Raw genomic sequence first — 20,385 nt, 5'->3', positions numbered from 1 at the left:
TTGGGTGTTCAGCAAGCTTGACTGGGCAGTCTGCTCGCATGGCAAGTCTCCCATCCGCTACTGGTTAAATTTGAAGGCGTGGGATGGTGTGGGGACGTTGGGGTGGGGTGGGGGGCACATTGCTTGAAGGGGGTTGGAGGGTGCTGAGTGGAAATTATGCCACCTGCTGCATTTATGCTCCAGACTTAATTCGAGGGATGCAGGAAGGCAACAAGATCCATCCTCCCATTCTATCAAACAATGCCCCCTCCCCACACCACCTCCAAACTCATCTGAGGGGGGTGGTGGGCATTCAGTTTTGTCTATAAGTGGCCTGGGGTAGGAAGAGGGGTGTTAGGAGTCAGCACTCCTGTTCTAGATAATTCAATTATAGTTCCCACCGTAAATGGCAAATTAATGGCTGTCATTTGAGGACGGTGTTCTGCTCAGTTGTGACTTCCTTTTATTACGTTGTAAGACCAACTTGGCTCACTTGCGAATGACCACTTGAGCAAAGAATTGAACAGGCAGGAAGCTCTCTCAGTGGAACTATTCCCATGAATGAATCACCACTTTCAGCAAGGGGCTTGAGGAAGGAGGATTGAAAACATACAAACATTCAAATTAGGAGCAGGAGTAGGCCACTCAGCCCCTTGAGCCCACTCTGCCATTCAATAGTGTGACATTAGTGTACCTTTAAGAAGTGTTTTTTTAATCATGATCTCTGCAGCTCTCACAGTCAGTGTTTATCATGCTCACAGCCTCAGGTGAGGTTATTGTTGGGAGGAAGAAAAAGCTGTGTGCAGGTCAGGTGACAAGGATTCATTTTCAGTTTCAGTTTTGGGAGTTGGATGTGAGAAGACTCAAGCTGAAAGGGAAGTCTCTGTCTCCTTTTTTTTTTGGAAATTCTGTTGTTTTTCTGAAGGATGAAAATCTGCTGTTGTTGGGGGCTGGATCAGAGTCTCTCTGGTGTTTTGGGAAGCTGTCTTGTCTTCAACCTGCTCTAAGTGAATTAAAACTGAGAGTTTTCAATTCTCCAACCAAAGGACTCAATTTCCAGTATAACGTGAGCATTAGTCTGTGCTGTGTTAAACCTGTGAAAAGGGTTATTGTTGTCTATAAGTTTGGTTTTAATTGGAACACATTAGAGATATTCAGTAAGAGTTATACATTATAGTGGTTGTTTTCTTTCTTGTTTGTGATTTATATAAGTTCTTGCCAATTTTCTTACTATACATGTCAACTATATTCTTAAATAAGCTTTGTTTGATAAAAGCTCCCTAGTGGGTCACTTGAATTATACCTGAAATGAAACATATCATGCTTATCCTAGCCAAATTCAAGATGCAAAACTTATGATTCAGGTGGGCTTCATAAAACACTTTGGAGTTTCTAATCTGAACCTTAACAATAAGATCATGGCTGATCTGACTGTAAATTCAACCCCATATTCTTGCCTACCCCCCATAACCTTTCACCCTCTTGAAAATGCTGTGGAATAGTCCCCTTTGGGTCATTTTTATTTAGTGAGGATGCTTCCAGGTTGCTCACCTGGAAGAGTATCTTTTCTAGAGATGTGCTCCCCTTTACTCCCATGGTAGCCAGAATTGGTCCCAGTTGTGTCATAGTCTGGCTTCCTTTCCTTTAAGTTGATCATCTCTCGAGGAGAGGCTGGGGCACTCGCTGAAAAAAAAGAGAGCACTGCATTATTCCAATACATCTCCGGCATCCTTGGACAACCATGAGTTCAGTGTCTCTTGAAGCCGGCAGAATATTCCCTCTGTTTCACTGGCTGAAAGAAACCCTTTTTGGATCGAGGCATAAGTTAGGGCAGAAATTCACCTTAGGGTAGGAGCACAGAACGGGAAATAATCTAACGAAAATACCACAATAATAGTGGTATTATCGCTAGACTATTGATCCAGAAACTCAGCTAATGTTCTGGGGACCTGAGTTCGAATCCCACCACAGCTGATGGTGGAATTCAAATTCAATAAAAAATATCTGAAATTAAGAATCTACTGATGACGATGAAACCATTGTCGGAAAAACCCATCGGATTCAGTAATGTCCTTTCAGGAAGGAAATCTGCTGTCCTTACCTGGTCTGGCCTGCATGTGACTCCAGAGCCACAGCAATGTGGTTGACTCTCAACTGCCCTCAGGCAACTAGGGATGGGCAATAAATGCTGGCCAGCCAGCGATGCCCATGTCCCACGAATGAATTTTTTAAAAAAATCGGTAGCTGGTTTTGTACCCCATCCCCATTATCTAATTCATTGAAGACAACAGAAAAGAAAATAATTGGGATAGAAAATTGAATTGTACGTTCAGGTTCCTTAAGTGGGAGTTGAATGCACAGCCACCTGACTCAGAAGGAAGAATCACTCAGTGACAATGATATATTCTGGCCCATTACAGATAAAGACATTCGGCATAGCTCAAATAAGGGGCAATGCAATGATCGAGGTGAATCATGGAGCCAGGAACACTGCTCTTCAATGATCTATGACCTAAGGAGCTAACCTTAGAGCATGGCCAGCTCATTATTAGGATCTGAATTCAATTCTTGCTTGCAAGTGAATGAATTAAACTGCTGTTGTGGGAAAAAGTAATGTCACGATAAACTTATATCTATTCTGCACCTTTCACAAACTCAGGATGTCCCAATCTGCTTTTTAGCCAATTAGGTTCTTCTGAACTGAAGTCATTGTCAGAAAAGCAACAAACAACAATGTGATAAAGGTCAAATAATGTGATTTAGTGATTGTAGGATACCTATTGGCCAAGAAACCTGGGCGTACGTCCCCATTCTTGTTCAAAATAGCAGTGCTGGTCTTTTACATCCAGCTGAGAGGCAGACGAGGCCTCAGTTTAACGCCTCATCCTCCAACAGTCCAGTACTCTCTCAGCATTGCACTGGATGTCAGGCTAGGCATTGTTTAAACCCCTGGAGTGAGACCTGAGACCAACATCTTAGAGGAGAGAGTGCTACCACTGTACCACACAAGAACCACATAAGAACCAATGACATAAGAACCACATAACGTTGGACTTTAACCTGGTGTTGTTAGACTTCTTACTCTGTTTACCACATAAGAACATCAGCAAGAAGCGATACACTGGAGATAACTGATCCACCTCCAAAAACAAAACCTCAAACAGTGTTTTAAACTGCTAATTACATATCTTAAGAAGCGACCAAACAGAATAGGAAATCTCAGGAGTCCCTGTTTTAAATGGGTGGCAAGGTGGCATAGTGGTTAGCACTGCTGCCTCACAGCACCAGGGACCTGGGTTTGATTCCTGGCTTGGGTCACTATCTGTGTGGAATTTGCACATTCTCCCCGTGTCTGCATGGGTTTCCTCCAGTTTCCTCCTACAGTCCAAAGACGTGCGGGTTAGATGGATTGGCCATGTTAAGTTGCCAAGTGTCAGGGGGACTAGCTAGGGTAAATGCATGGGGTTATGGGGATATGGGTTGGATTGTGGTCAGTGCAGACTCGATGGGCTGAATGGCCTCCTTCTGCGCTGTAGGATTCTATGATTTTATAAATGGGGGCAGCAGAGCAGAAAGGGTTAACAGATGAACTCAAATGTCTTTTCTATCCCATACCACTTTGAAAATTAACACGTAGAGAGGCCTGCTAAACATCTTTGCTGCCACTGAATTTGGTACCATGAGAATTAGCCTCTAATATTGTGTAAAAGGAAAGGTTATCCTTTAAAGTGTTAAAGCCACTGAGCCTTCTTCGCTCTCTCTCTGCTTGTTGAGAGGCTCGAAGAAATGGAACGTGTTTACAAGGTAGAAACTAAAAACTCGGTGGACTGTTTTTGTGATAAAGGTTTAACGTTTGAAGATCAAAGTTACCTCTTTTACGGGATTCTACTGGCATACAGTCTGTTAGAGGATTCTGACTGTGCACCCCAGTTAGTCCCACTGTAAACAGGAGCGCACACTTCCTCTCTTTAAAGTATTAGATGTCATGTTTCTATTCCCCAGCTTCCTGCATTAAACATCATCAATGCTCTGCTCCCTCGGCAAATCTTTGACAGAAAGTCTCTTCCTGAAAACCGCCAATTTCATTGTAAGACCACTGGGACGAGGAACCTGACCCGCATTCCACCTGGGAGTTTGTTAGGAAGCCAAATACACAGCAAGTCGATAAATGGCTTTTATTTAGCCATCTACCCTACCCAGTGCACAATCCCGTATCACTGGAGGAGAACAGCACTGCCAACTGTACCCAGGAGACTGCCAGTGAACCATACTATTTAACAGCCCTCTGCCCTCCAATTGAAGCTGCAATGTAACCTGTTCCAACACCACAAACACTGCTGTGTGTTGAGTCCTTACTCAGGACCAGCCTTGCAAGTGGGATGTGAGGAAGGTGATTTTTTAAAAAACTGCATTGGGGAACCGGTTTCATAGCTGTACATTTAACTGAAAGGAGAGAGCTGGGACACTTTCTGACAGACAAGTTTCACTTGAGTCATTTTTGGTTTGAAAATATAATGATTGTGTTTCTTGGTGGCCTGAAGATTGGCATCAGTAGCCACGGAATGATTCAAGGGTTTTAACCCTTTAAAGGATAACATTCCCACTCGAGAAAATTAATGCGCCATCTTTGCATCCTACATGAAAAATTATATTCTGTATTACTAAATCATGAGTGCTGACAAATGTCATTTTTCTTGTTTTCTATCCATATTGAATGAATGTGAACGCAGTTTTATGTGCAGGGTCTCAGATGATCAAGGGTACAGCACAAGGGTACAGCTAAAGGATTGGGCGGCACGGTGGCACAGTGGTTAGCACTGCTGCCTCACAGCGCCAGGTTCGATTCCAGCCTCGGGTCACTGTCTGGGTGGAGTTTGCACATTCTTCCTGTGTATGCATGCGTTTCTTCCAGATGCTCTGATTTCCTCTCAACCTCCAAAGATGTGCGGGTTAGGTTGAGTGGCCATGATAAATTGCCCCTTAGTGTCAGGGGGACGAGGAGGATAAATATGTGGGGTTACGGGGATAGGACCAGGGTGGGATTGTTGTCGGTGCAGGCTCGATGAGCCAAAGGGCCACCTAGATTCTATGAATATAATAAGTGACATCGCAAATTATTACATGGCAATGCAATAATTTATCATTGACATTCAGACTGCAACATATTTGCAGGTATTAAATTCTGGATGGAATTTGGTAAAGGCCCGTTAGTGGGCAGGAAAATCCTCCTGAACTTGGTATGAAAAACTGAAAGGGGCAAGTGCCACAACGTAACGCTGGTGGGGTGGGCTTAATCAGCAACTTCGCCCCTTGAAGATCAGGTTGTCATTTTTAAAGGCTGCCCAAGCTCAGACAATGCCCAGGTATGACCCTCTCTCCCTTGAGCGACGCACTCACCTGAACTCCTCTGGGAGCTTGGCTTGCCAGGTGCATATCTTGGGAGACCAGTTGGATCTGACACTGTACTGCCCTCATGCCAACGTGAATGGACTTCCTTATGGATGGGGTTGAATTCAGGCGTAGAGGCCTGATAATGAGGTGAGAATTCATTCAAATAATGTTCCTGATATTGAATGTCAAAAATCGCACCCTGTCATTGATGGGGAAAGGGGACAATTGTATCCTGCATCTACGTTGGCAATTTGGGATTTTGCGCGAGATTTTCTGTTCCTGTTGCCAAACCCATCCGATGAAAATGGGAGCGGAAAATCCTGGCTCTGCATCATTTTGTGTATTCAAAACATGCAGTATGCACGGTGTTACACTGAAAGAGTGCATCACTATTGGAGGTGCAGAGTTTCAGGTGATGTGAAGCAGAAACCCTGCCTGCCCTCTCAGGAGGAAATGAAAGATTCCCGCTACTTGGACAAGGGCGGGAAGTTCTCCCAGATGCCTTGGCCAATATTCACATATCCTTCAACCGTTGCTGTTTGTGGGAGCGTAAATTAGCTGCCCTGTTTCCTCACTGAAATCATGACATTTCTAAAGTACATAGTTTGCTTTAAAGTGCTTTCTGATGCTCTGGTATCATGAAAGACACCATATAATTGAACATCTTTCTCTCGGTGAAACCAGCCACAGGGTAATTGATGCAGACTGGTTTGGATTGGGCCAGAACTGAGTCGAGGCCAAATCTGGGCCATTCTGTCGGAGTCGCATTGGAATATGCTGGAAAAGAGGTGGATTTTCAGAGCTGGTATATCTCATCTCCTCCTTCTGCACTGGGTCCTACACTCTCCTGAACATAGAATTCATAGAAGATTCATAGAACCGCTACAGTGCAGAAGGAGGCCATTCAGCCCATCAACTCCTACCCAGGCCCTACTCCCGTAATCCCACATATTTACCCTGGTAATCCCCTGACACTAGGGTCAATTTAGCATGACTGTGGACTGTGGGAAGAAACCGGAGCACCTGGAGGAAACCCACACAGACACGGGGAGAATGTGCAAACTCCACATAGACACAGTGGCCTGAGACCGGAATCGAACCCGGGTCCCTGACGTGTGAGGCAGCAGTGCTAACCACTGTGCCACCGTGCTGCCCTATAAAGCCTCACAAGGGTTAACTTTCTAATGAGCCTCCACCAATTTCCACACAGTCAATGGTCAGGCAGATGAGGGAAATAAGATGGCAAATCTATTATGACCGGATCTCCAACCTGTGTTTCTTGATCCCCTTCCCTGGCAGACTCAAAAAAGGGAATATTAAAAATAATTTGATGGCAGAACACTTTTTGCTCAATTCCCATTGTTCTGACATTTGGGATATCAGGCATAGACCAAGGTTATTCAATGGTTTGGAAGATCATTTAGCAAGCACAGTAACATTAAGTTAACATGGACATTGGTAGACAATAAAATACTAACGGCTATCTAGTTCGGCTTCTATCATTAGGCACTGCTTCCAAATTGCCACTGATCTTCAGGACGGCACACTAATATTGAATCAGATCAATAAGACTTGAAGAGACACTCTATCCCAGCTTGGCACATTAGATACCTATGGTATGGCAGCACGATGGTACAGTGGTTAGCACTGCTGCCTCACAGCACCAGGAACCTGCGTTCACTTTCAGCTTTGGGTGACTGTGTGGAGTTTGCACGTTCTCCCCGTGTCTGCATAGGTTTCCACCGGGTGCTCCAGTTTCATCCCACAGTCCAAAGATGTGCAGGTTAGGTGGATTGACAATGCTAAATTGCCCGTTAGTGTCCAAAGATGTGTAAGGGGTTTAGCTGCGTGGGGTAGGTGCATGGGGTTATGGGGATAGGGCAGGAGATGGGCCTGTGTAAGATGCTCTGTTGGAGAACCTGTGCAGACTCAATGGGCTGAATGGCCTCCTTCTGCTCTGTAGGGAGTCTAAGTTATAAGTATATTTTAAAACTAAAAATAAATATTTTATATGCATGTGTATACACATGCCCAGGGGTTTCTTTATTGGCGGAGGGCAGAGGGGGTCTCCTCTTCAGATGTCCATTTGTTTCTGCTAGCCCCCTGGCACTGTTGGGCTTGGTAACGCCTCCCATCCACCCAGCTCTCGGATAAGGTACTGAAAGTAACTTCAAGATCATACTGCAGAAAAGAGTGCCAATGTCTTCAAGAGATGAAGGAAGGCGAGAACATTAGATGGGAAAAAAAATAACCTATTAAAGAAGGTAATAAAAAAAATGGAAACCCAAAAGGACCTTGAAGGTTGTGACAAACCTTTGTGACTGATTGGTTTTTACAAGAAGCGCTGTTGGGAAGACTCGCGATTCAAAGCTTTCTTTTCCTTTCTTCCCAACGACACGTACAATTTCAAGTCAATTTCACAGATTTAATATCCACCAACTAGTGATCTTTTACATGTTCTGCCTCATTTAAAAGCATGATTGCAGCAGATGAGTTACTGCAGGAGAATTTAAATAACGCTCTCCAGGATTGCTTCTGTTTTAGATCAATCCAGGGGCACTTGGGGAATCCTCTGCAAAATTAACCCCGAAAATACCTTGTGTGAAATTTTCCATCGCCTCATGAAACAATCAATGTGGCTGTAGCATAATGCTACGCTGAATGATTTGTGAGAGCTGGCCGGATAGGAGGCTCTGTTTGCTGCTTGTTTGCGAGATGATCTGGCTGAGAAATGCTGATAAAGTAAGCTTCAAGTGGAAATCAAACTGATCAAATTCAGTGTGCTTTGTTTACAAAATAATCCATCCAAAGATATTTTTATTTGGGGTGGTTGGCCCATTACTGACTCTGCTGTTTGTAACTGCACTCCATGTGTCATTCCAATATTAGAAAAATGATTACACTTTAAAAACACCCCTGGAATTTTTTTTTCTTCATTTGTGGACATGGGTGTCGCTAGCCAGCCAGCATTTATTGCCCATCCCTAATTGCCTGAGGGAGGTTGAGAGTCAACCGCATTGCTGTGGCTCTGGAGTCACATGTAGGCCAGGCCAGGTAAGGACAACAGATTTCTTTCTCTAAAGGACATTAGTGAACCAGATCGGGTTTTCCGACAATGATTTCATGGTCATCAGTAGATTCTTAATTCCAGACATTTTCTATTGAATTCAAATTCCACCCATCTGCCGTGGCGGGATTCGAACCCAGGTCCCCAGAACATTAACTGAGTTTCTGGATTAATAGTCCAGCAATACTACCACTAGGCCATCGCATCCCCTTTACTGGCAGTAAAGAGATTTTGTCATGAAGTTCCTTCTTTCGACGTTTAATTTTATGCTTTGCTCTTTTGTTTAATTTCAGAAGTCGCTTGGCAATGTAACTCAAGATATCTGTCAGTCAGGGAAGCAGACTCCCCCAACTTGGGGCATCCGTTACTTCCTTCGTTTCATGTCCTTCTTTGAGCACAGGATATAAAAAAGGCGCAATCTCCGGATCACAGAGTCAACACCCATTTGTGGGGGCTGAAGATGGTGCTATGAAAACACAAGATCGTGACACGAGTGTATAGACATCTATTATTCTCAGACACGGTCACATTGGCTTAGAACACTGAACTGAAATTATATAATGATGCCCATCAGTCTTGCAAGACCCAATGAGGCATTCAACTCAATCGCCTGCGAAAAAATCAATTCTATTTTGAAACAAGGTGATGCTCTTCATTCCCTCCTTAATATCAGTGCCGCGGTACATGGGTCACCCGACACTGATGGATGGTAGAAGCTACAAATTGAGTTTCTCTCAATATAGTTTCTCTGGATGGAACTTCCCCTGCAGCAGGGTTAAAATTACTCCCTCCCCCCTCCCCCTTTTGGCTAAAACTAATACCATGGGGATTTTAGAAGTGAGCATTCTTTCAATGGGTCAATAACACAGTCACAGAATAGTCAGAGAATTTAAATGCTGTATCATTTTCCATCAGATCATTGTCTGCTCTCTTGACGGTGCTGACTCTTACCAGGGAATGATCCCATCAGTAGATCCTGGAGGACAGGGGTATGATCCCACAGTAGGTCTTGGAATACAGGCCTGAGTTGGCTACTGGGGCATGATCCCACAGGTAGGTTCTATGGTGGTGGGGGGGGATGCGTTCACACATTGGGATATGATTCCATGGGTCAGCACTTGATTACAGGGATACTTTCCCACAGGTGGGCCTTGAGGTACATGTGTTGAATCACACAACTAGCTACTGGTGTACAGCGGTATTATCCCCATGGTGACTCGTGGGTCACGCGAGTTCAATCACACAAGTAGACACCTGGGTGCAGAAATATTTTCCTACAGTTGGGTCCTGGAGTACAGGGCTATGATTCCAATGGTACGTACAGGGTGCAGGGGCATGATCCTATCAGTGAGAGACTTGAGAGTGATGACAGAAGAGGAATGATCAAAGGGGCTTCAGAAAATTCCGAGCTCTGGACCCTGATGCCTAAAGATGGCTGAGCAGCGAGATAGCACAGGGCTCAGAAGGTCAGAGTCAGTCGATTGGAGGGCGTTAGTTGGTTGCAGGTACAGAGGCAGGGGTGGGGGGAGGCTTTAAAGGGTCATTCAGATAAGGACAGGGGTTGGACAGCTGCTAATAAAGTGGAAATAGGATTGGTAGTGGTGGGCGAATTGACAGTATGGAGCAGCTAGTGATGTCAGAGGTTTACTTGCCGCCATGCAATAATCTAAAGGAGGGGGAATCCTAAAGTGTGTGGAATCCTATTTAATGCAAACGTGTTTTGTTACCGTCAGAAGTAACAACAAGTACTTGCATTTATATAGCATCTTTAATGTGGTAAAAGCATCTTCAAAGGAGCATTATTAGACAAAGGAGCATTGCTAGACAATGAGGTGAGTCATCTCTATTGATAGTAGAATACCTGACCAAAAGCTGGTTGAAAGATGGAGCTGTTTAGGAGTGTATTAAAGGAGGAGTGGTAATGAAGTGGAGAAGATTCTGGAAGGCACCAGCGCTAATCTGAAACCTGTCACGGTGCTGCTTAATTATCCACTTTCCTTATGAAAGCCACGATTGAATCTGCTTCCATTACACTCTCAGCCAGTGCATTCCAGATCCTAACTCACTGCATAAAACCTTTTTCCTCATGTTGTCCCGTTTCTTTTGCCGAACACCTTATATTGGTATCCTCTGGTTTTCAGTCCTTCCACCAATGGGAACAGTTACGCCTTATCTACTCTGTTCAGACGCTTCATGACTTTGAACAGCCCTACCAAATCCCCTCCCTACCTCTCTCTCCAAGGAGAACAGGCCCGACTTCACCAGTCTATCCTATCGACTGAAGCCTCTTGTCCCTGGAACTATTCTCGTAAATCTTTTCTCTCTATCCTCTGCAATGCTATTACATCCTTCCTAAAATGTGGTGCCCAGAATCGGACACAATTAAGATTGTACCAGTGTTTTATTAAGGTTCACCTTAACTTCCTTGCTTTTGTTCTAAGCCCAGGCTTCCATATGCCTTACAAACAATTTTCTCAAGCTGCCCTGCCTTCTTCACATATATATCCTCAGGCCCCTCAGTTCCTGCACCCCTTTTCAAATTATAATGCTTTATTCTATAATGGCCTCTCTTCATTTCCCCTACCAAAAGTCCCACTTCATACTTCTCTCCATTAAATTACATCTGCCATGACTCCACCCATTCTGTAGGCCTGTGACCGGTTGAATTCTATTACCATCTTCCAGACAGTTCATAATACTTCCAGGTTATGTGTCATCTATAAAATTTGAAATTATGCCCAAACTTTAGGTCATTGATGTAGATTTTTTTAAAAGCTGTGGTATTATCCTAATACCAATCTCTGGAGACCCCACTGCATACCTTCCTCCAGTCCAGAAAACAGTCAAGAAACAGAGCACTTAAGATGTCATGCATAGGCAACTTTGAAATAGGTGGAAATGCAAACTATAGAATCCCTACAATACAGAAGGAGGCCACTCAGATCATCGAGTCTGTACCAACTCTCTGAAAGAGCATCGTACCCCGGCTCAAACCTCACTCTATCCCCATGGCCGTAGGCATTCACCATGGCCGCTCCCCCTAACCTATACATCTTTGGACACGAAGGGGCAATTTAACATGACCAATCCCCCTAACCTGCACATCTTTGGAGAAACGATTATAACAAATGGTTATCAGCTTCTGGCTGATATGTGTGGCATGATAGCACAGTAGTTAGTATTGCTGCCCCACAGTGCCAGGGACCCGGGTTCAATTCCGGCCTCGGATGACTGTCTGTGTAGAGTTTGCACATTTTCTCCATGTCTACGTGGGTTTTCTCCGGGTGCTCCAGTTTCATCCCACAGTCCAAAGATGTGCAGGCTAGGTGGATTGGCCATGATAAATTCTCCCTTAGTGTCAGGGGGATTAGCAGGGTAAATATGTGGGGTTACGGGGATAGGGCCTGGATGGGATTGTTGTCAGTGCAGGCTTGAAGAGCTGAATGGTCTCCTTCTGCACTGTAGGGATTCTATGATTCTATAAGTATGGCAAGCTCATTAAGCTGTTCAAAAGGCATGAAGAATCCTTGGTTTTTGAAACTGTAGTAGAGGCTGGAATTTCATGGGTCCCTTGTGCGGGGTGGCTGTAAAATTGGGCACCATTCAGACGGTGCCATTCCCAGCACCTATCCACTTGCCCCTGCTGCAATTTTACCAGCACTGTGGTGGGGATGGGGCGCTGAGCCAAAGTGAACCATTAATGGCCACTCATGTGCTGGGTGAGGATGGTGGCCGGGCAAGAGGAGAAAGTGCCACCTTTTCCAGCCCCTTGTGCCAATTGGAACCTTTCCCAAGCTATTTCCACCTGGTGTTTCCCCTTCCCACTTTGGCCCAGGCAAGACCTCAGACCTAGCTTCATCTGTGCTCCATCACGGCACATTCTCCTTGGGGATTGTTGTAGCTCCAGCAGTGGTCAACACTCCCTATAGTACTGTCAAGACAAGAGAGTTGCTGCTCATTTGATTGGCTGGCAGATTTTAGAAGTTGTGTATCTTCCCCAATGAGGGGTGGAGGTCTGGCCTGAAGCTAATTGAAGGTCTAATGGCCATTAAATGGCTGAAGGCTGGGCTGGCCAAAGAGGGTGGGCTCACCCCCAATATTTACACTGGAGTGGGGCGGGGGGGGGGGGGGGGGGGGGCAAGGACTCTATGCCCAATGTAAAATTCAGCCCATAGAGGACATAGGCAAGAAAGTTAATGGCAAACTTTTATAAATCACTCTATTCATCTCAGACGGACTATTGTGTCTAATTTGGTCACTTCACAATGAATTGTAGAGCCTTGGAGAGTGTGGGGGAGGCTTATTAGGATGACATCAGGGGTGGAAGACTTTAGTTATGTGGAGAGGTAGAAAAGCTGAGATTGTTCTCCTTAGAGCAGGGAAAGTTAAATGGAGATTTAATACATATGTTTGAACGGCACGGTGGCACAGTGGTTAGCACTGCTGCCTCACCGCGCCAGGGACCCGGCTTCAATTCCGGCCTTGGGTCACTGTCTGTGTGGAGTTCTCCCTGTGTTTGCGTGGATTTCCTCCGTAAGAAGTTTAACAACACCAGGTTAAAGTCCAACAGGTTTATTTGGTAGCAAAAGCCACACAAGCTTTCGGAGCTCTAAGCCCCTTCTTCAGGTGAGTGGGAATTCTGTTCACAAACAGAGCTTATAAAGACACAGACTCAATTTACATGAATAATGGTTGGAATGCGAATACTTACAACTAATCAAGTCTTTAAGAAACAAAACAATGGGAGTGGAGAGAGCACTGTTTCTTAAAGACTTGATTAGTTGTAAGTATTCGCATTCCAACCATTATTCATGTAAATTGAGTCTGTGTCTTTATAAGCTCTGTTTGTGAACAGAATTCCCACTCACCTGAAGAAGGGGCTTAGAGCTCCGAAAGCTTGTGTGGCTTTTGCTACCAAATAAACCTGTTGGACTTTAACCTGGTGTTGTTAAACTTCTTACTGTGTTTACCCCAGTCCAACGCCGGCATCTCCACATCATGGATTTCCTCCCACAGTCTAAAGGTGTGCCAGTTAGGTGAATTGGCCATGCTAAATTGGCCCTTAATGTCCCAAGATGTGTAGGTCAAGGGGGTTTGAGTAAATACGTGGGGTTGTGTGGAAAGAGCCTGGGTAAGGTGCTCTGTTGGACAGTGGTTGTTGACTTGATGGGCTGAATGGCCTCCTTCTGCACTGTAGGGATTCTATGATTCTATGCTCAAAATCATGAATGGCTTTGATTGGGTGGGTAGGATAAAACAGTTTCCATTGGCTGGCAGTTCAATGACTAAAGAACACAGCTATTAGACAGAAGAAGCCAGAGATTATGTGGGTGGCACAGTGGTTAGCACTGCTGCCTGACAGCGCCAGGGACCTGGGCCCTGGCTTCGATTCTTGGCTTGGGTCACTGTTTGTGTGGAGTTTGCACATTCTCCCTGTGTCTGCGGTGGTTTCCTCCGGGTGCTCCGGTTTCCTCCCACTGTCTGAAAGACGTGCTGGTTAGGTGCATTGACTCAAACAGGTGCTGAAGTGTGGCGACTAGGGCAATTTCGCAGTAACTTCATTGCAGTGTTAATGTAAGCCTTACTTGTGACTAATAAATAAACTTTAAGAGATGAAGACAATTTTTTTTCCACACAGTAAATTGTTTTGAGCAGCTTGAAAGATGATAAAAGCAAACTCCCCAGCAAATTTTAAACAGGAATTGGGCATTTACTTAAATTACTTAAACTTTGCAGTGTTAAGGAGAAAAGAGCATGGGGAGTGGGGCTCCGTGGACAGACCTTTCAGAGAGCCAGGGTAGACACAATTGGCAGGATTTTCTGGCTGCGCTGGCCCAAGACCGGAAAATCCCACCCGTGGTCAACAGACCTTTGCGTGGTCTGCCCCTCGCTCGCTACGATTGCCGTGGCGACCAGGATGGGAAAATTCTGCCCAATATGTCACAAGACTTTCTTCCGCCCTGTATTATTCTATGATAAGCGACCGGCCATTTTAAATCTAGATCTCTCAAATGGCGGAGACCTAAAATGCCTGCAAGTGGAGAAATATCTGTCCTGCCGGCCAGACTAAGAAACGACCTGCGCTGTGGTGAAGCTTACCTGAGCGGTTGTTCGGGGACATCCTTACTGGTGATATAGAGGGAGTGCGTGAGGAGGAGTAGGGCCTCTGTCGGTCCCGTTCTATTGTTGAAGACGAGGCCACAAAATGATACTGAGACCATCCGTCCTACAAAAATCAAAAGCAGTATATGTTAGCATTATAAGACAAATGCGGCTGCAACAAAGGACACCCCAGGAGCTTTCCATCCACTGGCACAAGCAAACAAGATAGAAAGAAAAGTACAAAGAGGGGAAATGGAGACCCAGCAGCCAAGGGGCAGCATGTGGCACAGTGGTTAGCACTGCTGCCACACAGCGCCAGGGAGCCGGGTTCGATTCCCGGCTTGGGTCACTGTGCGGAGTCTGCACGTTCTCCCAGTGTCTGTGTAGGTTTCCTCCCACAGTCCGAAAGACGTGCTGGATTGGTGCATTAGCCGTGCTAAATTCTCTCTTCGAACAAGCGCAGGAGTGTGGCGACTAGGGGATTTTCACAGTAACTTCATTGCAGTGTTAATGTAAGCCTACTAGTGACACTAATAAATAAACTTCAACTTTACTGTGAAGGTTCCAAAGCCATCCTCGATCATTTAACTAACCAATCCAATTTCAGATTTACGATTCAACTTAACAACATATTTCAATAGCAAAAGACAGGAGTGGCGAAATAAGCAAATTTGTAAAATTAGAGAAGGTTCAATTTTTCCAGAGCTTGTTAGGTCATGCTCATGATCAAATACTAAAGCGAGGATTGCAATAATAAGGAAGGCAGAAGGGATGGTAATGATAAATACTCCGCATACATCTCAAATCATATGTACAAGATAATGAGAGAAATGCAGAATTTATTCCGCAAGCAAGAAAGGATTGACAGTGTGAGAGCAACGACAAAAAAAAAGATACCTGACATGATTACCAGGCAGAAATGGGATAGAGGAGTTTAGGCGAGTTCTCCACACAATCGCAGCTATCTGGGAGTTATTACCAGACTGCAGGCTAATTGAAGGGTTCAAACAAATTTCTCACCCTGGCCATCAGAGAGTGAACACAAAACGGGTTCAGATGAATTCCCGAATCACCGGTGCAACACTCAAAATGTCGATAACAAAAGTTGTGAGGAACTGCTTCCTGATCATGGGCTGGACTTCCACCCATGAGGTGGGGAGCAGGCGGCAGAAAGGTTTCAGGTTTGGCATGCCTGCCTCAGGGGAAGTGCCTGTAAGGTCAGCACTCTCATTGTGGAGGTGGCTTGGGGAGTGGGTATGGGGCTGCTGTCAAGCCACTCAACCCAGGACAAAGCTCGGAAAAGCCACAGGAGCTGCCACGTGCCGATGAGGCAGGTAGTTTGAAAGACCCACCTCACAGCTGTGGCACTTCATCCCAGTTAAAACAAAAAGGCCCTCACCCGTCATATACTTTTCATCCATGCCACCTCATTCCCTCAGTCCACCCCCTGTAGCCCCTCATGCCCCTCCATGCCAAGCTATGTTTTCAATCCACCCCCTCTGGCTCTCCCACGCATACCTTGGGGTGGGGGCGGGAGGGGGGGGGGCACTTGGTTCCATTTATCATAAGTGACTTGGAGATAGCCATTATATTAATTTTTATTTAATCTATTTATTTACACTATTTACAAAGATCTCATGGTAAGAACATTGTTCTCTGGATCCCTTGCTATTGTGGAACCTCTTGGTCATGTGACCCTAATGTCATGTTTACATTAACGTCATTGTCTCATCAACATAACCTTTAACCCTTGACTCGACAGTAGCCAGGATGAACGGGGCGGTTGTTGGCGATGTCGCTACTCTGCCTTGACAGCAAGCAACTACTATTTCAAAATTAACTGTTCCACTTATGCTCTTACCACTGCCCACGTAAGACAAAGGTTTAAATTTAGTCAGAAGTCTCACAACACCAGGTTAAAGTCCAAAAGGTTTATCTGGTATCTCAAGCTTTCGGAGCGCTGCTCCTTCATCAGGTGAGTGGAGAGTTGGGTTCACAAACACAGCATATATAGACAAAGGCACAATTGCAAGATGATGGTTGGAATGCGAGTCTTAACAAGTAATCAAGTCTCTACAGGTACAGACAATGCGAGTGGAGAGAGGGATAATCACAAATTAAAGAGGTGTGAATTGTCTCGAGCCAGGGCAGTTAGTAGGATTTTGCAAACCTTGTTTACAGATTACAATCCCTACTATTTAAATTTAAATCAGCGCGTTGGCAGAATTTGTTGGAAAGTCAGTGGTCTGGGATTCGGATGGAATTGAAAGTCAGCGGTTTTCTGCACACTGGAATGTTCTTACATAGTTCACAAACTGTACAAGACAAAACAGCAGCATTCAAATGAGACTCAAGCCTGGTGCTGTTAACATCAACACTGATAGCTCAACATATCCATTTGATCTGGGATTTCACCTCAGAAACCTTTCCCAGCTCAGCAATTGCACCAGTCTATGGATTAAATTAAAATTGAAATTAAAATCAGCAAGACCAGTTTTTCCACCCTCCTGGGCCCTTTCTTTGCCGCTCTCTTTGACAATCGTTTTTAAGCCCTGTCACAATCTGATATTCAACATTATCAATCACAATGGAGTCACATTCCCTTCAGTCTTTGCCGAACATCTTTCAAAGTGGAAGTTTTCCTTATTTTTCCAGACACGTAAATAGGGGTCAACCATCAACTTAAATGAAATTGGAAAGATGTGCCAAGTTAGCCAGCGTCTGAAGGAGAAATTAATCATCGATCATTGAATCCCTACAGTGCAGAGGGAGGCCATTTGGCCCACCGAGTCTGCACCGACCACGATCCCACCCAGGCCCTATTCCTGTAACCCCACACATTTACCCAGCTAATCCCCCTGACAGTAAGGCTAATGTTTTACTGATACCTCACTGATGGGTAGTTTGGATGAAATGTTAACCCCTTTCTTATCACATGCCAAATGTCCTGCTTCCATTTTCTATTTTGTTTATTTTAAAAAATTTTCGACGTTCGTGATTTTACTTTTCATCGGAATCACCGAACAATCAACCAGGGTTCTCACCTCTGAGTCAGAGGTTAGAGAGTTCAAGTCCCGTGGCAGAGACCTGAGAAAATAAGTTATGCTGACGCTTCAGTGCAGTACTGGGGGGGGGGGGGGGGGTGCTAGACTATCAGAAATGCTGTCTTGTGGATGAAACATTAATCCGAGACCCTGAGGATGGGGTGGATGGTGGGGGGGTGAGGAGAGGGGGCGGGGCGGCGGGGGGGGGGGGGGGGGGGTGGAGGGGGGGTGGGACTGGTGAAGCTGAAAACTGGCAAAGAATCCAGCAAGGTTGGAGAGGTGCAAACTCTGACAGTCTTTATTGTGAGGCTCCATTTGTATCCTGTAGTGCAGCACTGCCCGGCTGCTGGCATGATGGGCAACCTGACTGGCAAGCAGGAAGATTAATGGGGAGGGGCTGGCGCTGGTAGTGGGTGGGAGCAGGGGAGTGCTGAAGATAAGGCACGGTAGCACCGTGATTAGCACTGCTGCCTCACAGCACCAGGGACCTGGGTACGGTTCCCAACTCGGAATCTGCATGTTCTCCCCGTGTCTGCGTGAGTTTCCTCCGGGTGCTCTGGTTTCCTCCCACACTCCAAAGATGTGCGGGTTAGGTTGATTGGCCATGCTAAATTGCCCCTTAGTGTCAGGGGGATTAGTGGGTAAAATACATGGGGTTACGGGGATAGGACCTGGGTGGGATTGTGGTCGGTGCAGGCTCGAGCTCGGGCTGAATGGCCTCCTCCTGCACTGTAGGGATTCTATTCTATGAAATTATAGGAGAGTAGGAAATTGGCCACCCAGAGGGACAGTGGTCTGTCAGACAGTTTCCGCATTAATGCTTTGAAAGTCTGTACTGCTCTTTCGCCACACTCCGGCACCTGTTCGAGTACACCGAGGGAGAATTTAGCATGGCCATTTCACCTAACCAGCACGTCTTTTGGACTGTGGGAGGAAACTGGAGCACCCGGAGGAAACCCACGCAGACACGGGGAGAACGTGCAAACTCCACATAGAGTTCAAGCTGGGAATTGAACCCAGGTCCTTGGCGTTGTGAGGCAGCAGTGCTAACCACCGTGCCGTCCAAAATAGTGTAAAACAGGCACCATCGTTTCAGCTGTCCAAGTTCAACGGAAATGAAAATCGGGGAGATGCGCAATGGGAGACAGAGCTGGTGTCACCTATTTTACACAATCGCAAACAGTCACAATCACCTCCTTTGTTTGTGTAAAAACATCCTTCTGTTTGTCGGTAGTGAGCGCTCAGCTACGGGGCTGGTCTTTGGCACCGAGCAAGAGAGAAATACTCTTGAGGAACGCTAAGAGCATCTCAACTTCAATCATGAGACATTGTCACATTGAAGCTCCTGATTTCGAACAATAACAATGTTCTTGATTATGTTTACTGCTTTCCATTAAACCTAGCATTCACAGGGGATCATTAACATTAACCATTAACATAAACTAGGCGTTGCGCTCTTCAAAGCAAGCAAAAATTAATTGATAATTTAGCAGGTTAAAATTTACTGGATTGTCATTCTCGTGGTAATCTGTATTATTCAGCGTCACCACCAGGTGGCAGACAGGGTCTTTGCAGCTCAACTTTTGGTATGTGCTCGACAGCAGGTAACCTTGTGAACCGACTGGACACCTTGCTGCTTAATATAAGATGCTAGATTGTAGTGAATATTGTCACTATTAAAAACAAATGGGGGCAGCAGGGTGGCACAGTGGTTAGCACTGCTGCCTCACAGTGCCAGGGACCCAGGTTCGATTCCCGGCTTGGGTCACTGTCTGCGTGCAGTCTGCACGTTCTCCCCGTGTTTGCGTGGGTTTCCTCCGGGTGCTCCGATTTCCTCCCACAGTCCAAAGATGTGCTGATTAGATGCATTGGCCATGCTAAATTCTCCCTCAGTGTACCCGAACAAGCGCCGGAGTGCGGCAACTAGGGGATTTTCACAGTAACTTCATTGCAGTGTTTAATGTAAGCCTACTTGAGACACTAATAAATAAACTTTAAACTTTATTAGGACATGAATTGGACAGATTTACTGAAAGTACACTTGATGACCCATTTGACTGCCCTTGTCCTACCCCTGTCTCAGTGAAATTGTGTCTTTTTCATTTTCTGCGAACATTTCTGTTTAATTGTTATAAAATGTGTTAAAAATGGGGGAGGGGATAAAAACGGATGTTTCCCTGGGCGGGGGGTAGATGGAGTTGATATGCCCACCAGGAAGACATCCAAGCAGAGGTGGTCATCAAGTGTGACAGCAGCCACTGGAAGTCACCAATATTGGTGTCAGTCAGTGCGAGTGTCAGTCGGAAGGGGTTCCACTAAACCGGGGAGCTGATTGACTGCACAGCCATAGGGAAAAAGCACCTCACAATTGGACAAAGACGAGGATCAAGCCATGCCAAAGGTGGAAAAAACTAGAGAGATGACCAAAACCTTGGTTAAAGAGTTAGATTTTAAGCAGCATCGTAAAGGGGGGGGAGAGAGAGAGATAAACGGAGAGGTTTGGGGATGGGATTCCAGAGTTTAGGGTTCAGGATCTAAAGGCATAATAATCACCGATGGTGGGATCGATGAAAATCGAGATACATAGGATGGATAGGGGGAATAAATCAGTTATAGACCAGTTCACAGCATCCCTAGAAGCAGACTATTCGGCTCATCGAGTCTGCACTGACTCTCTGACAGAGCACCCAATCCAGACTCGATCCTTGTAACCCCATGTATTTACCCCGTTAATTCCCCTGACCTACACATCTTTGAACACTAAGGGTCAATTTAGCATGACCAATCAACCTAACCTGCACA

The 20,385-nt window shown here is 45.5% G+C and overlaps 1 protein-coding gene across 3 annotated transcripts in view; it reads right to left on the bottom strand.

Annotated features, from left to right (window-relative positions):
- Positions 1–20,385, bottom strand: part of ctnnd2b (catenin (cadherin-associated protein), delta 2b) — a 778,554-nt gene that overhangs the window by 7,524 nt on the left and 750,645 nt on the right. For all 3 annotated transcript variants that reach the window (XM_078229049.1, XM_078229027.1, XM_078229038.1), the window contains 2 exons: positions 14,537–14,663; positions 1,531–1,662 (listed from right to left, as the gene is read on the bottom strand). In XM_078229049.1, the coding sequence (XP_078085175.1) occupies positions 1,531–1,662; positions 14,537–14,663 (259 nt within the window). The remainder of the gene's footprint in view (positions 1–1,530; positions 1,663–14,536; positions 14,664–20,385) is intronic.

Source organism: Mustelus asterias, chromosome 2 (genome assembly GCF_964213995.1).
Source record: "Mustelus asterias chromosome 2, sMusAst1.hap1.1, whole genome shotgun sequence".
Lineage (NCBI taxonomy): Eukaryota > Metazoa > Chordata > Chondrichthyes > Carcharhiniformes > Triakidae > Mustelus > Mustelus asterias.
This window is presented reverse-complemented; position numbering and strand designations above follow the sequence as displayed.